The 20,696-nt window shown below is 38.6% G+C and overlaps 1 protein-coding gene across 1 annotated transcript in view; it reads right to left on the reverse strand.

Moving 5' to 3' along the window:
* Window positions 1–20,696, reverse strand: part of PRKAR2B (protein kinase cAMP-dependent type II regulatory subunit beta) — a 94,850-nt gene that overhangs the window by 14,244 nt on the left and 59,910 nt on the right. Inside the window, exons 3-4 of the mRNA XM_067316319.1 lie at window positions 11,912–11,964; window positions 10,811–10,894 (exon numbers count right to left, since the gene is read on the reverse strand). Of these exons, the coding sequence (XP_067172420.1) occupies window positions 10,811–10,894; window positions 11,912–11,964 (137 nt within the window). The remainder of the gene's footprint in view (window positions 1–10,810; window positions 10,895–11,911; window positions 11,965–20,696) is intronic.

Consider the following 20,696-nt stretch of genomic DNA (forward strand, 5'->3'; position numbering starts at 1 on the left):
TGCGTCTCACCAGTGCTGAGTAGAGGGGAGGATCACCTCCCTCAGCCTGCTGGCAACACTGTGCCTAATGCACCCCAGGATACCATGGGCCCCTTCTTTGCCATGAGGACGCATTGCTGCCTCATGTTCAGCTTGTCGTCAACCAGGACCCCCAGGTCCTTCTCTGCAAAGCTGCTCCCCAGCTGGTCGGTCCCCAGCCTGTCCTGGTGCATGGGGTTATTCCTCCCCAGGTGCAGGACTTTGCATTTCCCTTTGTTGAACTTCATGAGGTTCCTCCCTGCCCATTTCTCCAGCCTGCCAAGGTCCTCTGAATGGCAGCACAACCATCTGCTGTGTGAGCCACTCCTCCCAGTGTTGTATCATCTGCAAACTTGCTGAGGGGGCACACTGTCCCTTCCTCCAGGTTATTAATGAAGATGTTAAAGAGTATTGGCCCCAGGATTGACCCATGGGGGACACCACTAGTGACTGGCCTCCAGCAGGATTTCATGCTGCTGATCATAACCCTTTGAGTCCAGCAGTTCTGTCAGTTTTCAGCCATCCTCACATCTGGTCTGTGCTTTATCAGTTTGTCTGGAAGAACATTATGGGAGACAGTGTCCAAAGCCTTGCTAAAGTGAAGGTAAACAACAGCCATTGCTCTCCCTTCATCTGTGGAGCCAATTAACTCATCTTAGAAGGCTATCAGGTTGGTCAGGCATGACTTCCTCTTTGTAAATCCATGCTGACTACTCCCAATCACCTTCCTGTCCTCCATACGTTTGGAAATTGTTTTCAGGATTATTTGCTTCATCATCTTGCTCATCATCTGCCAGGGACTGAGGCGTAACTGACCAACCTGTAGTTCCTGGATCCCACTTCTTGCCCTTCTTGAAGACAGGAGTGACATTTGCTTTCTTCCAGTCCTCAGAAACCTCCCCCAACCACCACGACCTTTCAAAGATAATGTTGGCAGTACCACTGTCCACATGGACAGCTGGCTCTGATGCCTCCCCTAATGGAGTTTGTTCCTCCTCACGTGTAACCAGGGCACTGTATCTATTCTGCAAATGCACATCTAAAGGTGGAGAAGGAGCCTTTTATTACCAGAAGGCAAGTTTCCAGCCTTCCCCATTTTGAGAGTCACTATCCACCACTTATGTGAATATAGGCTCTAAATGTCCCTTCTTCCATTCAGGGTTCAGGCTGCTGTCTCTGCAGCAGACTCTGCAAAGACCCTGCCAAGGGTCCCATTTGCCCTGCCTGATGCTATGCAGTCCTGCTCACATCCTCCTGTAGCTCCTCCTCTGGCTGCTCAGCACCTTGACCACAGCACGGCTCCCAGAGGTGAAACCACCACTGTCCCCCAGCATCTGGGAGGGACAACAGGCACTCCCTGCAGCCTGAAGCTAGATGGCTGCATCCTACCTTGCGATCTGCACTGGGCCGCTGATGTTCATGGCTGGCTGCTCCAGTTGGGGCTGGGAAGCCTCCCCTGGGGCACATCGCCACTCTCGCTGCACTGACTCCAGCGGTCCCACACAGTCTTGAGCACTGTTTCCAGGCCCCCTTCATGCTCTCATCTGCACAAACTGCCTTGTTAACTGCAAAGCCTCTGCTGGTTTGTCCTCTTTGCTGTGCTCCTGGGATCTCTCTCTCCTCAGTAACAGTTACAGTACATAGGTGCTCTTCAGCAGCACTTGAACAGGAGCCCGATGCTCTCTGACACCCTTTGTGTGAATACGGATTCTGAACACCAGCCATGTTGCAAAAAGGAGTTGCCTCCTTTGCCTTTATCCCATGGGGGCAGCATGAAACTCTAGCACAGAAGCAGAACTTTAATGTCAGAAAATACCAGGTGATAGTTATGTATGAACAATGTAGCACCTAAGCAGAGGCTTTATGAACCACTCTGTCAGGCATTATTTCACTATGCCTAAAGTGAGACTTAGATACCAACTGTATAGGCCTGTGGTGATATACATACATAAATAACATGTGTAAACCAGATCTATTGCCATTTCATTATCTGAAATGTACAAAATTGTGTGCATATTTACAGTCAGTTACAAACAGATGACGCAAGAATTACAGAAGAACAAAGCCCCAGACAGTAATGATAACTATATTATCAAGGAAATCCCCCTGGAACAATGTCTGACTCTATCCTTCTTACTAGATCAAGTGAATAACTACAAACAGGCACTCCAGCTCTCCTAACGTATACTTGATATCACATCAGGTAAGCACTATCCTCCAGAAGCAGGTTGTATTGGAAAACAATGTATTAACTTCAATTCCTTTAAAGTCAAGAAAACAAACATGGCAATTGCATATCAAGATGATTCCTTGAGAAAAACATTCAGTTAGATAATGGCCATTGAATATAAGTAAAGCCACATTTTATTTAGTACACATTAAAAATCTATTCACTAGCATGTCCTTGGAAAAGGGCTTTTGTTTCCATCAGGAGAGCTGACAATGTGATGCATCCCTTCCAAATGCCACTGGCTCTTTTAACTGCCAGACTACCAAGTGATTTGCTACCTCTGTGCCAGGTATGTGTCTTCCTAACGTCATTTTATAGATTTGCTGTGAGCCATTTTGTAAAGGAAAAAGAACAAAACTCTTCAGACTAAACTCAACTGCTCCTAAACACTGGGGCTTCTAAGAAACATCAATGTTTAAATTGTTGATACAAACTTTTCTTGTTTGACAAAATGCCATAAACTGAATCAATGATGGCACTACAGAAAGAATAAAAAGTAGGACATGATCATGACCAAAAGTCATGACAAGGACAAATGTGAAAGTGTGACTTTCGACAAATTTCCTTTTCTGCTATTTAAAAAAAGGTATTCTGTATTTAAAAGGCACAAGTATATTTGTACAATTAAAGTGATGTGGCTTCTAACAGGAAATGCAAGACATCGCTGGAATCTGTCAGGTACTGGTAGGCTCCAACCACTATCAAGGTGGGTAAAGTAAGTACCAGGAGTATTGGATGATATGTTAGGATTAACGTTTGGCAACCCCAATAAAGGGGAAGGATGAGTGAGCTGCTGGAGTGCTACGTAGTAGAAAGGAAATCTTAGCTAATTCCCTTTTTTGATCTGAGACATCCTGTATAACCAAAGCAAGTATTAGATTTCCTTGCACTTCAGTACAATGGTAATAACAAGACTCCACTATCTTATATGACTGTTGTAAAAATTACAATGTTCTGAGATACAGCCATCAAGACTAACATATGAACAAAAGACAATCTTCTTTTCTTCTATTCCCCAAAACTCAGTTCTCATAACCGCTTTATTCCTGCAACCATTTTATTTAAATGAGCCTAAGTTAAAATGATATCTTGTTGGCCACCTTATCCTCACTTTGAGCAATACATATCAAGCAATTAATGTTCTGCATAATATTAATATGAAGCAGACAGAGAACCAGAGTAGGGAGAAAAAGAAGAGAGAGGAAAAGTCAGAAAAACATAGGCAGGGAAACCAGGGAAGAAAAAGAGGTCTTAATCCATATGTCAGAACCTTAGAGAGGAAGAGTGAATTACAGAATTCATGTCTCCAGTTCTCCTTATTTGTTTTTCCAGAACAAAAACCATGTATGTATACTACTCTGGAACTCTAATATAAATGTCAGCAGCACTGTGGATCCAATTCAAAATGCTTAGCTCCCTTGTGCAGTATCTACTTATAAACTAACCAAAAGACATTTATTTCTTCACTAACAAGGATCTAATTTATATTTCAATGTATACTTGAGTATTAATCAATATTCTCCTTGAGAATTTACCTTGACCTTCTTCTAGATATTTACATGTTAAGTTAGAGTTCTGCATCTCAAGTATCGTACACGTGCCCATCAGTGAGGCTCAGTAACATTTCTAGATTTTGTAACTAGCCCTTTTGACCAAGTTGGCTGATTCTTTTCAGCAGTTTGCCAGGCTAAATCCAAATGCTAATACAATATTAATTTGTCCTCAAAACAATAACAAATTGTAATTCAGAAAAAGAGCAGAAACAGTAGAGTTGCAAATAGTTTCCAAATATACTAGTTGCATATGTTTGCAGACACAATAAACTAATGTAACTGTTCGTTATCTCATTCTTAAAAAAGTAGCAGTCTCCTAACTTAAAAAAAAGGAGGAGATACTGCAATCACTCCATATGCTAAGAAACATATCAAACTCCAATCTATTGTCAGCTACCTGTTATTTCTAAAAATATATTAAACATGTTGATGGTGTAATGTTGTGCCCAGTCAAGGTTTACAAAAATCACAAAGATGTTGGATGAGCTGACTATGAAACTTTTTACCAAATCCTGCAAAACAAGAACTAGGGGGCATTCAGTAACACTAATAGATCAGTTTAAAACAGATAATATTACACAAAGCATAGTAAATTTCCAAAACTTGCTGCCATGGAAGGCTGTAAAAGCAGACAGTAACAGCAGCTTCAGAAAGAGATTAAATAAATTCATGGACTACAAGTCCATAACAGGATGCTGAAAGGATTAGGCCAGGATGTACCCTCTGATATCCGTAGCACAGTAACTGGGGATGCTGGGCATGGAGTATTAGGGACTGCAGAAAGTGGCTACACTCATGTGCTCAACTTAAACAGTCTCTCCTGTCACCACTGTTGGAGGCAAAGCACTGGGCTAGATGAACATCTCAGTAGGACATTTCTTCTCGGGGTGAGTGAAAGTCTGGTAAAGATGTCAGCAAAATCCCTGCTCCCTTCAGCTCTCTTTTGTTCTGTCTTTCATCCCGTACCAGGAGCAGAAACAGGTATAGGTGCTGAGGGACAAGAAGATATGGGGCTTATTGCAGGTATGGGGAAGGTCCTCCATCTATCTCATGGAGAGGAGGAAGCTGTTTATCCCACACCTCCACCTGAATGCTACCTGATTATCACTAGTTCTTGTCAAACTCCTCTCCCTTACTCTTCCCATCAGCCCCTCCAAATTTACCACCCGAGTTCCTAAAGCCTCATGGCCCCTTCCGCTCCAAACGACCTCCTCCTGACCACTGTCAATCCTCTTCCCACTAATTTCTCATAACTTACTCTGCTGCTAACAAAAAAAATTTACTTTGCCTGTGCAGCTAACCTTTGAAACATCTCTGCTATTCAGCCCTGACTCTACTTTAAAATGTCAGAAAACACTGGAAATGATTACAAAAGCACCACATCAATGGACATCAAAGAACTACTCCTAGTGTGACCCACAAATGTGTACTGCAGTTTGCAACTGTGTTCGCTGTGTTAAACACAATCGTGTAGCTCTGTAAAGGTGAAAGAATAAAAACTAGACAAAATTAGCCAAATTATTACTAAATATGACAAAAGTTACAAGAGTTTTTAATGAGGTATGCTCAAATTCAGTACCAAGTTTTATAGCTGCTTCTGTAGATTAACCCAATACTGTCACTGCTGTGCTTGCCAGCACAATGCAGCTTGTCAGCAGTGCGGATAAAATTCTTAAGCCAAAAGTGAAGGCATCTTACATTTGCCAGTTCTGTTCCAGAACATTTTCAATAACTGATCACAGGCAAGATGGAGACAGTTCTTGTTTACTAGATCTGATGTAAATATTAATTTTTCCATCAATAAAAACAAAGTATTAAGTGTAGTTTTATTAGTTTGGAAACCCATTAGTTTGGAAGGAGTTTTGTACTACCTGTGAGGGCAGAGTATTAATACTTTCAGACATTGTGGGCCCTCTCCAGGATTGCTGGTATAAAATCTGTATTCCCCTTAACTCCAACATCTGTAGTCCTAATTCTTCACCAAAATTTTTAAGAACTTATGAGAATTATTATAATTATATTATATATTATGTACTATTACCATATTTTATAATTATATGTTGTGTATTATCATTATTATTATGAGAATCTTATGTTAGCAGCTCTTTTCAAGGAATGCTTTGGCCTTAAGCATAGGAGTCCACTATTCATAAAACAAGGTTATATTACTCTTTCTTTCACCTTCCTTTGAGTTAATCAATTCTAATTGATTAATCAATATTTGTGCTATCTCATAATAATTCTCCAGGTGAATGAGTGGCAATATGCCCAGAAATTGCTCTCACATATTTGTGAAGAATATGCATAATTTATTACATTTTAGTAAAGGGACAAAGTCTATTTGAAATATTCTCCACAAGCATTAGCAGGGTAAAGTTCCCCAGAATAAAACTCCCCTGCAACAGAACAGGCTATCTGAGCCTGCTTGCAGATTTTGCTAAAGAAAGGGTTCAAGCTTTAAGTGCAAGGACGCAGCACAGCTCGGATAGTACAAGTACATTTCCTTGAGCCACCCCCAGGACTCTGACAATAGGCCCACCAGGCTTTTTAACTGCTGGCGTACGGGCCACATCTAGCGCTTAACAGACAAACCAAATAGCTTGTCATTACACAGCCCCAGCAGAGGTTCCCTTTAGAAACCAAAACCAAAGGAACAACTCATCTCTGAACCGCCTTGTAAAAAGGAAATGCAGAAGGCTGTGCTGGCCACATGAGCTGCTGCTGCTGCTCCTTGTGGTGATAAAACAGCCCTTGGGCTGCATGCACAGAGACTGAGTCCGATAACAGCGACTTGAGGCTCCTCAGTAATGGCCCATGCCATCTGGTTATCTGCTTGCTTTCTCCTGGCTGGCTCATACACAGAGGAAGAGGAGGGGAAAGAGGGCACGAGTCAAGGAGGAAGAAAAGAGAAGCTTGACAGAAAGAGGCGTGAAAACAGGCGCTTCTGACCCCACTGCCAGTAGCCTCTGGTATCTGGAGCATGAAGGAAGAGGTACAGGAATATGTTTCGTGTGTGCATGTAGAGCAAGCCTGGCACACGTTATGCAATTCCAGGAGAAAGAAAGTGATGCCAGGATTTTGGGGCAATGGTGTAGCAGGCAATCAAGAACAACAGTAGTACCATGGTCTACTAGGAAGGGGTTGTCTTGAAAGGAGAACAGGAAGAGGTGTTTTGGAAGGGGAACGGGCATCATCAGGTTAGATTAAGAGTGCAGGGAGAGGGAAACAGACATCTGGATGCACTTTCCTCTCTTTTAACTCACTCATCCACACAGTTTTGCTCCTGGAATTTCTCCTGGAATTTCTCAGGAAAGAATCAAGAGAAATTCCAGAGGCAGAACTGTGTGGATGAGCGAATTAAAATTTCCTGATCTGGTCATCTATAAAGCAGCTGAAGAGCCCTGCAAATTCCTCTCCCTATCATCTTGCTGCACATGCACATTTCAATCCAAATTCTTCTTCCAGTAACTTTTTCAGTACTGTTTAGCACTAACTAAAACCAATATTGAGTGACAGCAACCAGATGGGAGCTGATTAAGTCTCCAGAAAGATGAAAAAATGTTAAAATATTGATTTTTTTAAAATGCTTTTTATTTAAGGGAGCTCACTCAGGAGTGCATTGCCCAACTGACATTGACTTTGACCAGTCACACACTCAGCAGTCCCCAAAGGCAAAGGAAGCTCCAAGATGATTCAAGTAACTTTACAGACATTAAGGAATTTAACAGTTGGCTTTTAAAACAGAAAGTGCCACTCAGGGAACTGCACCACAACTAATGTTCCTTTGTAATATATTTTCAAACAGAGACACTATTTATATTTATAGATACTTTTCCATAAGTTCAACTATCTGATAACTGAACACTGCTACCTGGTAAATGCAGACTCAAGACATAATTCTGTTTGTTTAGAAAGTCCTAAGTTTAGTCTCAAAGTCTGACGGTTATCTTTGTCTCCTCTCTTTCATTTTGTCTCACATTCATACAGTTCTGCCATTTTTCACTTTTATGTGGAGGTTCTTACCTTTCCACACGAACTCTTTAATTAAAATGCTGATCAGTATTGTAAGTCACCTCCTAACTACTGCAACTTCTCCTGCTGTTATGATACCCTTATCTTATCCTTCTGTTCAAATTAAAACACAAGTGTGTTAGGGGTGGGATAAAGTTTTATGAAAATGTGAACTCCACTTTGCATCATGTACTGAGCACAATTGTTATCATGCCTTAGGGCAGGCTGTTATACTGTATTTCAGAGTGGTGCCCTATCTACGAATGGTGCTTGACATCTTGCTAAAAGGCCATCAGGGAAAAACCATTAAGCGCTCTACACTGTCTCTTCACCGTCTGCTCACTGAGCTCCGAAACAACAGGAAGAGGTTGAAGTTCAATGGAAAAAAAAAAAGAGAAAGAAAAAAAAAAGTGTGTGTGGAGGGGAGAGAAGGGACAGACACTATTTACACACAGCTTGGATTTTTGTTCCAGAGACTTTAGCTCTGGCAGCTGAAGATACTATCCAAGACAAAGGTTTTCTGCTAATACACCAGACAGTGAACTGCAGCAGCTGGCACATGTTCACTTGTGCTGTGGGGTGGAGAGGCAGAGGTGAGGCAGAGATTTGGGACAGGAATGCTTAAATTACTGCAGGTCTAGTCGCCAAAGCTCGAGTCACTGCACAGAAGTGGAGCAGGCAGGAGGAGTGGGAGAAGGCAGGACAGAGTCTCCTCTGGGGAGCTATTGATCTTGCCGTCACAGAAGAAGCAAGCCAGACTAAGGAAAGCTGCATTTCAACACCCTTGCTATCTTCAGAGCTCAGTAGCTTTCCAATGCCTTTCATGAGTAAATTTATTATAATAATAAAAAAGAATTCCTTTACGAAATTGTCTTTGCCTTTCCAGTATGCTGTCTGTGAAGGAATTAAACTAGAAGAAAAAGTGCTCATAAACCACTGGACAATCTGAGCAAATGTGGATAAACAAGAAAAGACTTGGGAGATTTCAGGAGCAGATTTCAAGGTTTTGGATGGTTGTATTGCAGAGTCCCACCAAGGGAGGATTTAGCTAGGAAGTCTTCAGCCACATACCTGGAACAGACTGTGGGAACTATTAACATTTACAAGCAACTGATTCAGAAGCAAAAAGAAAAAAGTGTTTCAGGAAGATCAAAACATCAGGGGGATGATATATCAACATAGCACCACAGTTCTGAGATCACCTCCACAAATGGGGGAGGTAAACCCTCAAAATTCCTTTGAAGAGTTATATAAAATATAACAAGTGGAACAGCTTAATGCTGTAGGACTACACAACACTACAATATAGCTGATAAGAAGCCAATAGATCCCTGCCCTACAGACCAAGTGGCTGACGAATAAATCTTCTAATGACTAGATCTGTCTAAATAGACAGAAGACCTAGTTCTCAGCAGAGGACAAAGTGGACCTTATCCAGAAGATTTGTGCAATAGGTAGATACTCCCAAGAAACCTGGTAACCTCAGGAAAGAAGCAGCCCAAAATTAGCACCAAGACAGATTCTAGGTGCACGTGATAATCCATTGGGTCTGAGGGTTCATAAGAGATAAGTGCTCAGACACTAAACAAGAAAGGTCTGCCAAAATGCCATTGGCAGGATAAATTAAAAACTGTCCAGCCAAGAGGAGACCAGGACACAGCAATAATAAGGAAGATATATAATAAAGCAATTTCACGTCCAGAGCAGATGCCCAGAAACTACTTTGTGTGCATAAAGTTATGTATAAAAATAATTCAAGAGTGGAAGGGACAAATGTTCAGGTGATTTTAGCTTGAACCATTATAGTGGAACAGCTGATTAACTACCCATTAAACAGATACCATATGGGAGTTAGGAAATCCTCTGTGTCAGGGTCCCTAGAGTTCCAAGAGTGCAGATAAATCAGTACCTATGTTAAAACGCTTGATGCCCTCCCATAGCTCTAACTCAGGGTTTTGCAAAGCCTTGATGGGGGTCTATGGCTCACTGTTCCTCATGCCTCTGCGAGTACGGGTACCCTGAGTTTGAGCTCAGCATTCCCGCAGACCAAAGCTTGGAGCTGGAAACCAGCAGGATTAAACTTCATTCACCATAATAGCACCTGACTTTCAAACAGAGCTGCAGGTTGGTCCTTCAATGAATCCATGTTCTTCTTGAATCAAATTTAAGATTTTCTATTTTCACGCTTAACACTCTACATAACTACTTCCCTTTCCCCCTTTTCCTTCCCCTGACAGCATTGAATCAGTTCTCTTGAGAGAGTACTTGGTGTGCTGTGAGTCATCCCAACCTCAGTATGCATATTTTGATTTATATACTTGCCTTTCCCTTAAACAATTCCATGCTTTTTGTAATATTATGACCTTTATCTCTCCAGGTCATTTGTTCACTGCATTTAATATTTCTTAAAAGCCTGTTATTGTTTTTATAAGCAATAGAAGAAAGTTATCTGCTCAAAAGAAAATTATTTGCATTGTTTTTACAGTATCTATATTAAGTGAAATAATAATGTAAACATCTTGCTATTGCCTTTCTTTCCCCTCTGTTTCATAACTTGCTTATTCCATTACATCTCTAGTTAAGCTATAGGCTTTGGGGGTAATTTTAGGTTTTGATGGAGTGCTCAGCACACTTTTGAATGATATAAAATAACTAGTAGCAACAAATTAGAGGTTTCCAAGTTAACTGATGAGTTTATATTTACCAATACATCAATGTATAGGTAATATCATTTCAAAATAAGAACACAACAAAATACAGTACTTTACAAACATATTAATGGACTTCAATTCATGATTATTATTCATGGTAGTGAAAAAAAGGCCCATATATGTATGACATCAGTTATAAAAATGCCACTTTTACAGTTTATAAAATGGTCAAGAAAGCATACATAAGAGCTTACAAAAGTCAAATCTATAAACTTCTATACAAAACCTCAAGAGACTCAATTCTCATCAGCACTGCAAAATCTTCTTCATTATAAAGAATCTCTTACCGGATCTAGGTTCTTAAAAAGAAGAATGTCCTTGCAAGCTTCTTGCAGTCTGTTTCTTTGATCATCTGTTTTAGGGTGAATAATCTGAAGGATATAATAGAAAAACCTTTAAAGTGGTTGTCATATAGCAGCAACTAGTTGCAGGACTGAGCTAATATAGCTAAGCATTTTACATAACATTTTGGCCTTGTTTGAAACATTCCCTTTCCAAAACCTTCAGAATTTGAATAAATACCCAGTGATAATACTATACCACCACAAGATAAGCAAATATTGCTGTATTTAATCTAGAAAGAACTTCACATTTGTAGAATTCAGTTCATTTCTGCAAACCCTTCTGGATATCTCTATTTAAAATATTATTTTCACAGAATAAACAACAGACTTCACAGCCTCTGAGTGAGCCAGAGATTTACTAAACTACCAGCATCTGTTTAATATAAATTAACAACTTGATTGATAGTCAATTCACATGCTTGAAAAGGTTTGCCAGGTTCCAAAGCTGTGATAGTATATGATAATCTTTTTCACAGCTTTGCAAGCCAGAAATTAGATGAAATGCAACATTTAAACTTGCCTCAAAAGTCAAACTTATGCTACTTCATATTAAAAAATAATTAAATGCCTCTAAAAGGCATTTATTAAACATAAATTTAAAAAAATTCATTAAACTATTGCATTCTAAATCTGAAAATTTCTTAGCAATTTTATCATTTACCTTTTTCCCCCTCTATGAAAATACTAGACTATTAAGGAAACTACTGCAAGATTGTAAAGACACTAAATAAATACTTTAAGAGCAGACACTCTCTGGGGAAATATACTTGCACAAAAATGTTTCCTTAGCAGACCATGAATCACAGGTACACTAACTCAGGATAATTGTTGCGTTAGGTTCTACATGGTAGCTACTACAGAGATTTTTTAAACCTTCCTGTAAGAACAAAACCCCACAGATTATTAAAAGATATCACAATAAGGATGATTTTAGAAAGGAATAGTAATGCTGGTTATATAACTTACATAATCAGTCCTATTTTTTTCCTAATTATAATGCCTGAGAACTGAAAAAATAAGTATTTAACTCAAAGCACTAAATACCCTGGATTCTGCATCGTCCTCTTCTTCATCAGGATTGTAAGCTTCTGCACACACTGAAATAAAAACAAAAAGTATAATCTGAATTGAAAGTAAAATAATGTTTCATACGATTTGCAGAACAGAAAACGCATTGCATGGCATAGTAATGAGCTGTAACACACTCAACAGAGAATCACAGAAGATGGTGCTGACAGGGACAGGGATAGTAGGTCATCTCCATACTGCTGGCTAAACATCTACATTTATGTCATTTTTGACATGTCTTCTATGTTTTAAAAGATGTCCAGTGATACTCTTCAACCTCACAGGCAACCTGTTCTAAGTGATCAGACCTTAATATAAGAAATTTTTTCTTTAATGTCTAAACTAATTCTTTCCCGTTACAATTTAAGCTCACTATGTCTTGGTTTATCCATCCTGGATACAGAGAACAGATCATTCACTTCATCTACATAAATTTAGGTCTTTCAGGTTCTTGAAAACTTTTTTATCCTACCAACTTTTTACTTTTTAGGGTAAGTAACTCTGATTCTTGACATCTTTCCTCACAAGCTATGTTTTTCAGGTGCTTATTCTCATTGCTATTCTCTTCACTTCCTCCAGTCAGCCCTACCTTTACTGAAGTGTGACGCCCCAAACTGGACACCGTATTTCAGCTGAACAGAATACTAAGTACAACAGATGAATTACTCCGCTTCATACATCTTGAGGGCTACATATCTCTTCATCCATCCCTGCCTTTTTTTGTAAGAGCTCGATACTATTTACTCATGTAATTTTCATGACTTGTATATCATTTTCAAAAATCACTGTTTAACCAGCTGTCCCCTGTGCTGTATATTATTACTTCTAAGTGTGGTACCGTACGCCTGTACTTACTAAATATCACCTTATTTCCCCAGACCACTTCTCCAATATGTCAAAATCGAGATCTGATCCTGTACTTGCAATCCCTTTTCAACTTGTGACATCCGCAAATTTAACAAGCATACTCTCGGTTCCATAATCCACATTATTAATGAAAATACAGACAAGATTCTTTTGCTGTTCTTTCCTACTTGTTCTTAATAATCCAAATGAGTTTTCATTTTCCATATGGTTCCTTCTTGTGCTTGATATAAATAAGGAGCTTATAATTTAATCAGTTTTATGGTGCTTTTTGTCCTTCTTCTGTGCTGTCACAATTTGCATTTGTGCCCTTTATATTGTTTGTTTGAGGAACATTCAATTTCATTTAACTTCTTTTCTCTAGATTCTTTTCCTATGAGATTATGCCTACAGTCCTCATTTTACTGAACTCTTCCCTCTTAAAGCCTTTTGTTCTAATTTTTTTTATTCTACCTCTATAATTTACGAGCTCTGCCATCCCATGATAATTCTCACTGAAGCTGCCTCTTCTCTCCCTATTCTGGAATATCTGCTTTCTCAGAAGTGGTATCAAACAGAATAGCTTCCCCCCAATTGCTTTTCCTACTCTCTCAAAATTTTGTCATAAATGCATTCCAAGACATGTTGGGCAGTTGGTATTCTAGTTTGCTGCTTCTCCAACAGCTGATTCGTTAAGATCTTCTATCGCCACCATACCTGGTAAGCTGCTAATAAAAATCCTCAGCTACCCGAACTCCTTTGTCTGCTGGTCTGTGTTATGTCTGCGTGATGCCAGAGCCCATGAACTTTTCTCCTTCTAGTATTACTCATAGACCATAGGCAACATCCAACACCCTCTACGGTCTGAGTGACAGCACAAGGGTTTGAACCTGATGTACGGCAGCAACCACCTCTTCCTCCTCCCTCTCCTTCCACCATGGTTTTGTTACACCACGTAAGTCATATTGCTGTTCATGGATTGAGGTCCTCTTATTTATTCCTGATACTTCCTCTGTTATTATGCAGACAATTTCTAAAATAGTCACCAGATGGACCCATTAACCTCCTTGTTCCCAAACCTAATTAAGGTGATTTCACTGCAAGGCGTATTATTATACACATTATACAGAGTCCCAAAGGAGGTCTTGGCCCTCACCATATTAGGCACCCAAATACTACTATGTCAATTTTTTAAATCTTGGCAGCTTCAAAAACTTAAGCTAGTCTGATACAACTCCCCCTGGAACTGACTGAAAGATTCCTACTGAATTTAATAAGAACTGGATTTGGTCCCAAATTATTAGAAATGCCCACAAAAGGAAGTTTGAAATCTGTTGAACAAATATAATATTTTGCCTCTAAATAAACCGAATGTTCCTACCAACTATTTTATGGTAACTATAGTATTTCAATGTTGTCTGAAATAAACTTCAGAGGATTTTATTAAAATAGCAACAACAGTAACATGTAAAATAAGCATCATAACCCATAACATAAACCATAAATCAAAAATTTGTTTCAACTGGTATCTGCCTCTGTGCTCGAGCACGTATATGCATACATGGGAGTCAACAAATGTGTATTACAGTACAGTATCCTGCCGGATGTATAAATAGACAATCCCAAACTGAGGTACAGCAACATCCTCTCCTCACTCCCCAGTATATTCTCTATGTGAACAAATTTTAATAAAACAGTTGTTTCATTTAATGGCTTTGGTGTTGTTATCACAGGTTGCAGTCTGGCTGAACATTAACAGTCTTCCAGACCACACAAAAGAAGTGCTCTAACTTGACTCTTCTCTGCTAGAAACTCATTTCACTCAGTCTCATTAACCGTTGTCAGCAGGTATCTTCATTGAATATTTCTTCTTTGTCACTGATTATGGATAATACGACAATTCTTTAATAACTGCAGTTTCTTCTGGCTAGTGCCCATCTTCCCAAATTTTAAAATGATTTATTTTTTCATTTGTGATGAACTCTTCTGGTAACAATTTTGTACCTGTTTTGACTGGCTTATCTTTTTGCCATAACTACTAATGCATCCCTCATTTGGGTCTCACCTTAAAGAGCATACAAATGCTGATATGTGGCTCTGTGGAATTAAATATGGAGTTTATTTTCCTTCATTGCTTATTTTAGTAGTCTGTCTTACAGACTTTATAGTCTAGTAACATGTTCATTTCTGAGTGCATAGCACTAGATGCCCCATGGAAGACTTGATACTCTCAAGCACTTGATCATTGCTCGAAAAGCAGCCCAAACTCAGTGGTTAGGGACTTATTTCATCCAATGCATAATTATGGCATTAAAAACAGTGATACAGTCACGGTAAACATTTCTCTCTTAGTTGATAAACTCAGCTAAATGAAACTATTTTTATTAAATTTTTCCAATTGAGGGTTACATTTCATGCATAATTCACCAATGGACAGTGAAACACAAACAAGCCCAAATATACCAACACAAGGAATTTGTGGGGAAAAGGCAGTGCATTATCAAGATATGCATGCACTGAAAACTGCACACAAATGTAGATGGATTGCTTTGCCAGTAAGAACAGGTAAGCTTTTATAAGTTCTAGCCCCTTCTTCTACATAAAGTAATTTTGGGGGATTTCAGCCGGTAACTATGTTTTATATTAAAAAATGAAGTCACTCTAGACATGAATGAATTCTAAAATGCAAATTAAGATATAACTAGTAACTGTAAGATCATAGGAAAAAGAATGTTATGTATACTCTATCCATCTATCCCCTTGACGTACCAGCAAATAAGGAGCTATTAATAATAAAATGAATGAAAATTCATATGTAAACATAAAATGTCTCATAGTGAAAACATGGGAGGAAAAACAGTCAATATGTGTTTAGCTCCTGATAAGTTCTAACTATATGATTTGTATTCACAATGAAAAAAGCTACTATAATGATTCACAGAATAAGCAAGCAAATTAATGTTAACATCTCTCTACTTATACTGTAAGTAAGGAATTAAATTTTTTTTATAAATTGCAGAGATTGAATGTATGAGTTTCTCACAGGCACACTGTCAAAACCAGATTATTTATAATATAAGAAGCACAAACATAAATGACCTTTTTGTCCTTAACTGGCGTGGTTAAAAGTAGCTGAACTGAATTTATTTATTGTAGAAATTTTGTTCCATAAATAAATGAATTCAAATTAACATTTATTGCACAAAAAAAGTCTCTTTAGAACAATTCAAGAGCTATCACTCACCAGAGAAACTAGATAGCTTCTTCTATCAAATGACTATCATGGGATAAGTATAAGATAAAGACCAATTAGTGCCATGTGAGGTACAATTAGGGGAGAAACATTACAACCTTTATAATAAAAGCTACCAGTTTAGGAATGATAAATTTTAAAAGGGTGTGAACTCTACTCTGTGATAAATAACATGTGGGTAAATTTTATATTGCCTGAATTTGAGGTGAATAAACTGTTTACAGTGCAGATGACAGCTTATGCATCAAACCTGCATGAGATCCAAAACTCCTGACAGAATATTGTGGTATATTATACAGCACAGGCATCAGGACTATAACATGCAGTTATGGTGAGAAAAAGGATAAAGTGCTTCTTAATGAATGAATCTACTCCCCACGTGCATTTTGTTCAATTTTCTTGCCATAAGCAAGCCTTCCTGTATTGTTTTGAGTGCAATAAGTAGTTGACAATTCCTGCATTGTTTTATGAAACTAGTAGCTGAATATACTTCTACTGTATGTTAATAGCAGATATTCATTCTATAGCAAAATACAGTATTTTTAAGTAGCATTAATATATATATTAATTCTACAAATGCTGACAATTTCCCCCATAAGAGTAATACAGAGCATGTCCGGTTACTAAAAAAAAAAGAGACATTAGTATAGCAAAGGGGGGAAAGAGGAGAAGGAAAATTTATCTGATGTTTGTATTCTGAAGTGGCTTGTGCTTATTTCAGGAAAAAATGGAAACCAAAGATTTCCAGGCAGAGGGCAATTTAGGATATAGGGAGTAACCGCAATTGGCATTGTAGAGTCCCTTAGCTCCCTTTTCTCAATAACAATTTCCTTCAGGCAATTTGTGTACAAAGGAATAAGGTCATAAGGCATCTTACAAAGAATTTTACAAGAAAACAAGACAGTTAGGAAAACATTTCCTCATTCCATTCGGCGTAAATCAATACTATACAGTTTTGCCAGCATCACTATCAGGCTGGAGTGTGAAAACAAAATGAGAGAGAGATGCAGAGCGTCTCTACCCATTGCAGCTATGGCAGCATGCCATACTTCCCCACAAACATCCCTCGCTGCGATAGCTATGCCCATTCCCTCCGATGGCAAGAGTGTCACTTCACTGGTATAGCCATATGTTAATTCCTAAGGTGATTTAATAGCATATAGAGTGGGATTTTTTTCCAACTTGTCAGTAAGTACTTTTCTTCATCTACTAAAAGCAGAATGAAAACATGGTGCATTGAGACTCCTTGTACGACAGATGCCAGTTCCAAACTGGACTGCAAATACTGCTTTGATCTCCATCAAATTTCCCAAAAGGATTTCCTGCAGAAATCCATTTTTTAAACATCTCTAATGCAAAGGAACTCTGCACTCCAAAATCCAGAATTTCACAGATCATTTTTATTGAAACAAAACCAACCCTGTTTGATAGTAGCAATGAGATATTATTGCTTATGGTCTCTGATGCTTGTGACTGTGCAGTCCCAAATTATTTCTAGAGCTGCTTTTGACTGGATGAAATGGAAGACAAGATTGAAGAGCTGTAAGTAAACATAAAGACTGAAGAACAACCCAGAGAAAGGAGATCCACTTTCTCCTCTGACAGCACAATGAGGTAAGATAAAATTTCTCAGGTTCATGCAGCACCTAGTAAAGGCAACAACAACAAGTCTACTGATACAATTGATCATTTGTGCAAAACACAAACTATTTCAAGCAGTTAAGCTTACTGTAAATGTGAGCTAATTTGGAATAAAGCATGATCACTGAGGCTATCATACTCCCATGTTACTGTGAAAAAGAGGCATCTGCAGAATGTCTAACCCTGACAAGGTCACTAAGCTGAAACTTTATCTAAGCACTGTTAGGCGAATTTATACCCAGAATGCCTGACACTTTGCAATTCTGTATCATTACTATACTAGATGTACAGCATTTACATTACAGATGCTATCCAATTTGGAGTAAAAGTATGCACAATCAGAAAAAAAGCTCTGGTAATCACAGAGACATAAATATTCTTGAGATTTCCTTCACATGCAACAAACCAAAATTTGTAAATAAATAAATAAATAAATAAAATCCCCCCCCTCCAATCTACCAGATTCATGGGAAAACTATCTTTGAGCAGTCCATTACCTAACGCAATTGACTAAGGACACCAGGCTCAAAATCTAAAGTTGGATAAAATCCAGGCAGCTTGTCTCCGCTTAACTATCAGGAAAACGGCCTTCAGCTTATTACGTGAGCGCTGACTGAACACTAATAAGAAAGTCTGTTTCAGGATGGACTGCTCACGAAGGACTGTTATGTGCTCATCCTTTCATTGCCTAGACTGAAATTCTCCAAAGACTGCAAGACAGACATGAATACATGCCAAATACCAGCTTTGGGCTCAGCTACACCACTTGATGGCAAAGCCTTCTGGGAGAAACTGAACAGTTAATAATTGCTCATACCATCAACCTTTCTGTGGTATTTTCTCCTGTCCAGCTGCTACTAATGCTATTTCAAATCAGTCAAACTTAAAGATATTTCCTCCAGCATTTCTAAATCACATGAAGTGCCTCTTATAAGATGTAGCATCTTGAATGAGGTCCATGCCAATCATGAGTCATGGATGCTCCCAAGAATTCTCCATCCAGCCAGTCTGCAGAAGTCTACATGAGCTTTACTCATGTCTCATCAATCCTCCCACTAAAGCAGAGATTTCATCAAGATCATACTGAACATCATGAAAGCCCATTTGAAGAAACATGATGACCCATTCAAGACACTGAGAATACTTATTACGTCGCTCTTAGCTAACTTTATCGCAGTTGAGCTGTTCATGTGTGGGTGCCTCTTCACAGCAAGTTCCATTCCAGCGTAGGCTAAATAACCATTTCAGCCACATTTTTCAGGGAAAGTACGTTAAACACTTGGAATATAACAGGGAAAATCACGATGTGTTAGAGCGCAGTACCTTCCCATACTCCACAGGCAAAGCACTCTGCATGGCAGATAGCAGACTTATCGAGTGAAAGACGCACACTCTTCCCTGAAATCATATGGTTTTGAATCACTAAATAGGCTACTCCACAGAAACAGTACATTTCAGCTTCACAGCAAGTAGCTGAAAAGACTTCCCTACTGTTAAATGAACCAGAAGGGGGCTTCAGTAAAATCTCCCTAAGGACTTTTATAGACCTTAGTCCTCTTTATATATCAATTCTCTCCATAGTTGCATAATTTGTCAAGAGGGAGCTAGAAAACAGGCTCTGGCTTGTGGTTAGGAGACAGTTTTGCCCAGCTTCTCAGGAAGTGCTTGACTTCATCAATCTGGCTAGCTAAAAACAGCACAAACGCATTACAGTGTCCAGAACTCCGCAGGTAGCTATTAAACAATCAAATCATTACAAAGTAAGATGCATTTCCACTAGAAGAGTTTGTCAGTGCATACTATATACTATACTATTTACTATAGAAGCTTTCCCCCCAAAAGCTAAAAGTAGCCTATGGAGTAACAACGTTCTGTACTCTTCTGTTGACTTGTGTAACCTTCTGTTCCCCTTCTTAAAACACTCCAAGCAGTTCACAACACTACAGTGTGTTATTTGGGGCATAGCTGTAAAATGTGTAAGTATTTGACAAGTCCTGAGCAGACACAGAGCTCTTTGCATACATTTCCTCTGTATACCACAGGATAAAACCAGAACTGCACCCAGCTCTTTCTCCCCTACTATTTAGTACTTAATAAGTGTCAACTACAGAGTTTTTGCTTATTGAAAAGTCAGCATCAGGAAGAACTCAGGAAGCATACATTATTTCTCCACTAGAAAACTCATCCTTTACATAGCAAGTGAGCAAACGTAACTTGCAGCTGTTAAAGAAAACATATTCTGAACAATGAAGCATAATCTTTTCGCAGATTTAATATTATTTCACATTAAAACTTTTTTTCAGGATTCTAAATACATCTCAAATAGTAAACAGCTTTGAAACCTGTTTTGCTACAAACATTTTAAAAATTGTAGCTACAACTGTTCATCCCAATAGCCTATACACCGAGAATGTTACACAGTCAGGTTTTTAAATTAGTAGCATAGTAATATAGTTTAATCAACTATATATAATACAGTAAAGGACAATAGCAGCTTGTTTTACCCAAAATGAGTTCTCTGGTCAGTCTAGCAATGTTTGTGACTTCTACTATACACTAAGTCAGGTTTGATATAACAGAGTCAAAAAAACATAAAATAGTTATAGTTCATTTTTACTGAAGTATGTAAACTTCAACAAGAAACTATTAGATAATTTCTAACACAGCTAAAGACATATTAAGGTGAGTTAATAGCATGCTAACTGCTTTTTTGAAAAACTACTGTAGCCAAGATTTTCAAACCTGATGGCAAAATTATACATAATGATTACCTCAAAGAGGAAACAAATAGACATTCAAAAGAGCTTATTACTCATTAATCTCCCTTAATCTCTCCTTTGCTTCCCCCACTCATGTCTTACCATCAAGGTTGTGAAATACCTGAAATGGAGGCATCACCTTTGGTTTTTAATCCTAATAGGCCTATTTGGGGCTAAATTATTAAAAATAATAGTTTTTAATGATGGATTAAATATGAAGAATGCATCAAGAAAGACAGCACTCAATTTACAAACACAGCAAAGT

This window comes from Apteryx mantelli, chromosome 1 (genome assembly GCF_036417845.1).
Source record: "Apteryx mantelli isolate bAptMan1 chromosome 1, bAptMan1.hap1, whole genome shotgun sequence".
Taxonomy (NCBI): Eukaryota; Metazoa; Chordata; class Aves; order Apterygiformes; family Apterygidae; genus Apteryx; species Apteryx mantelli.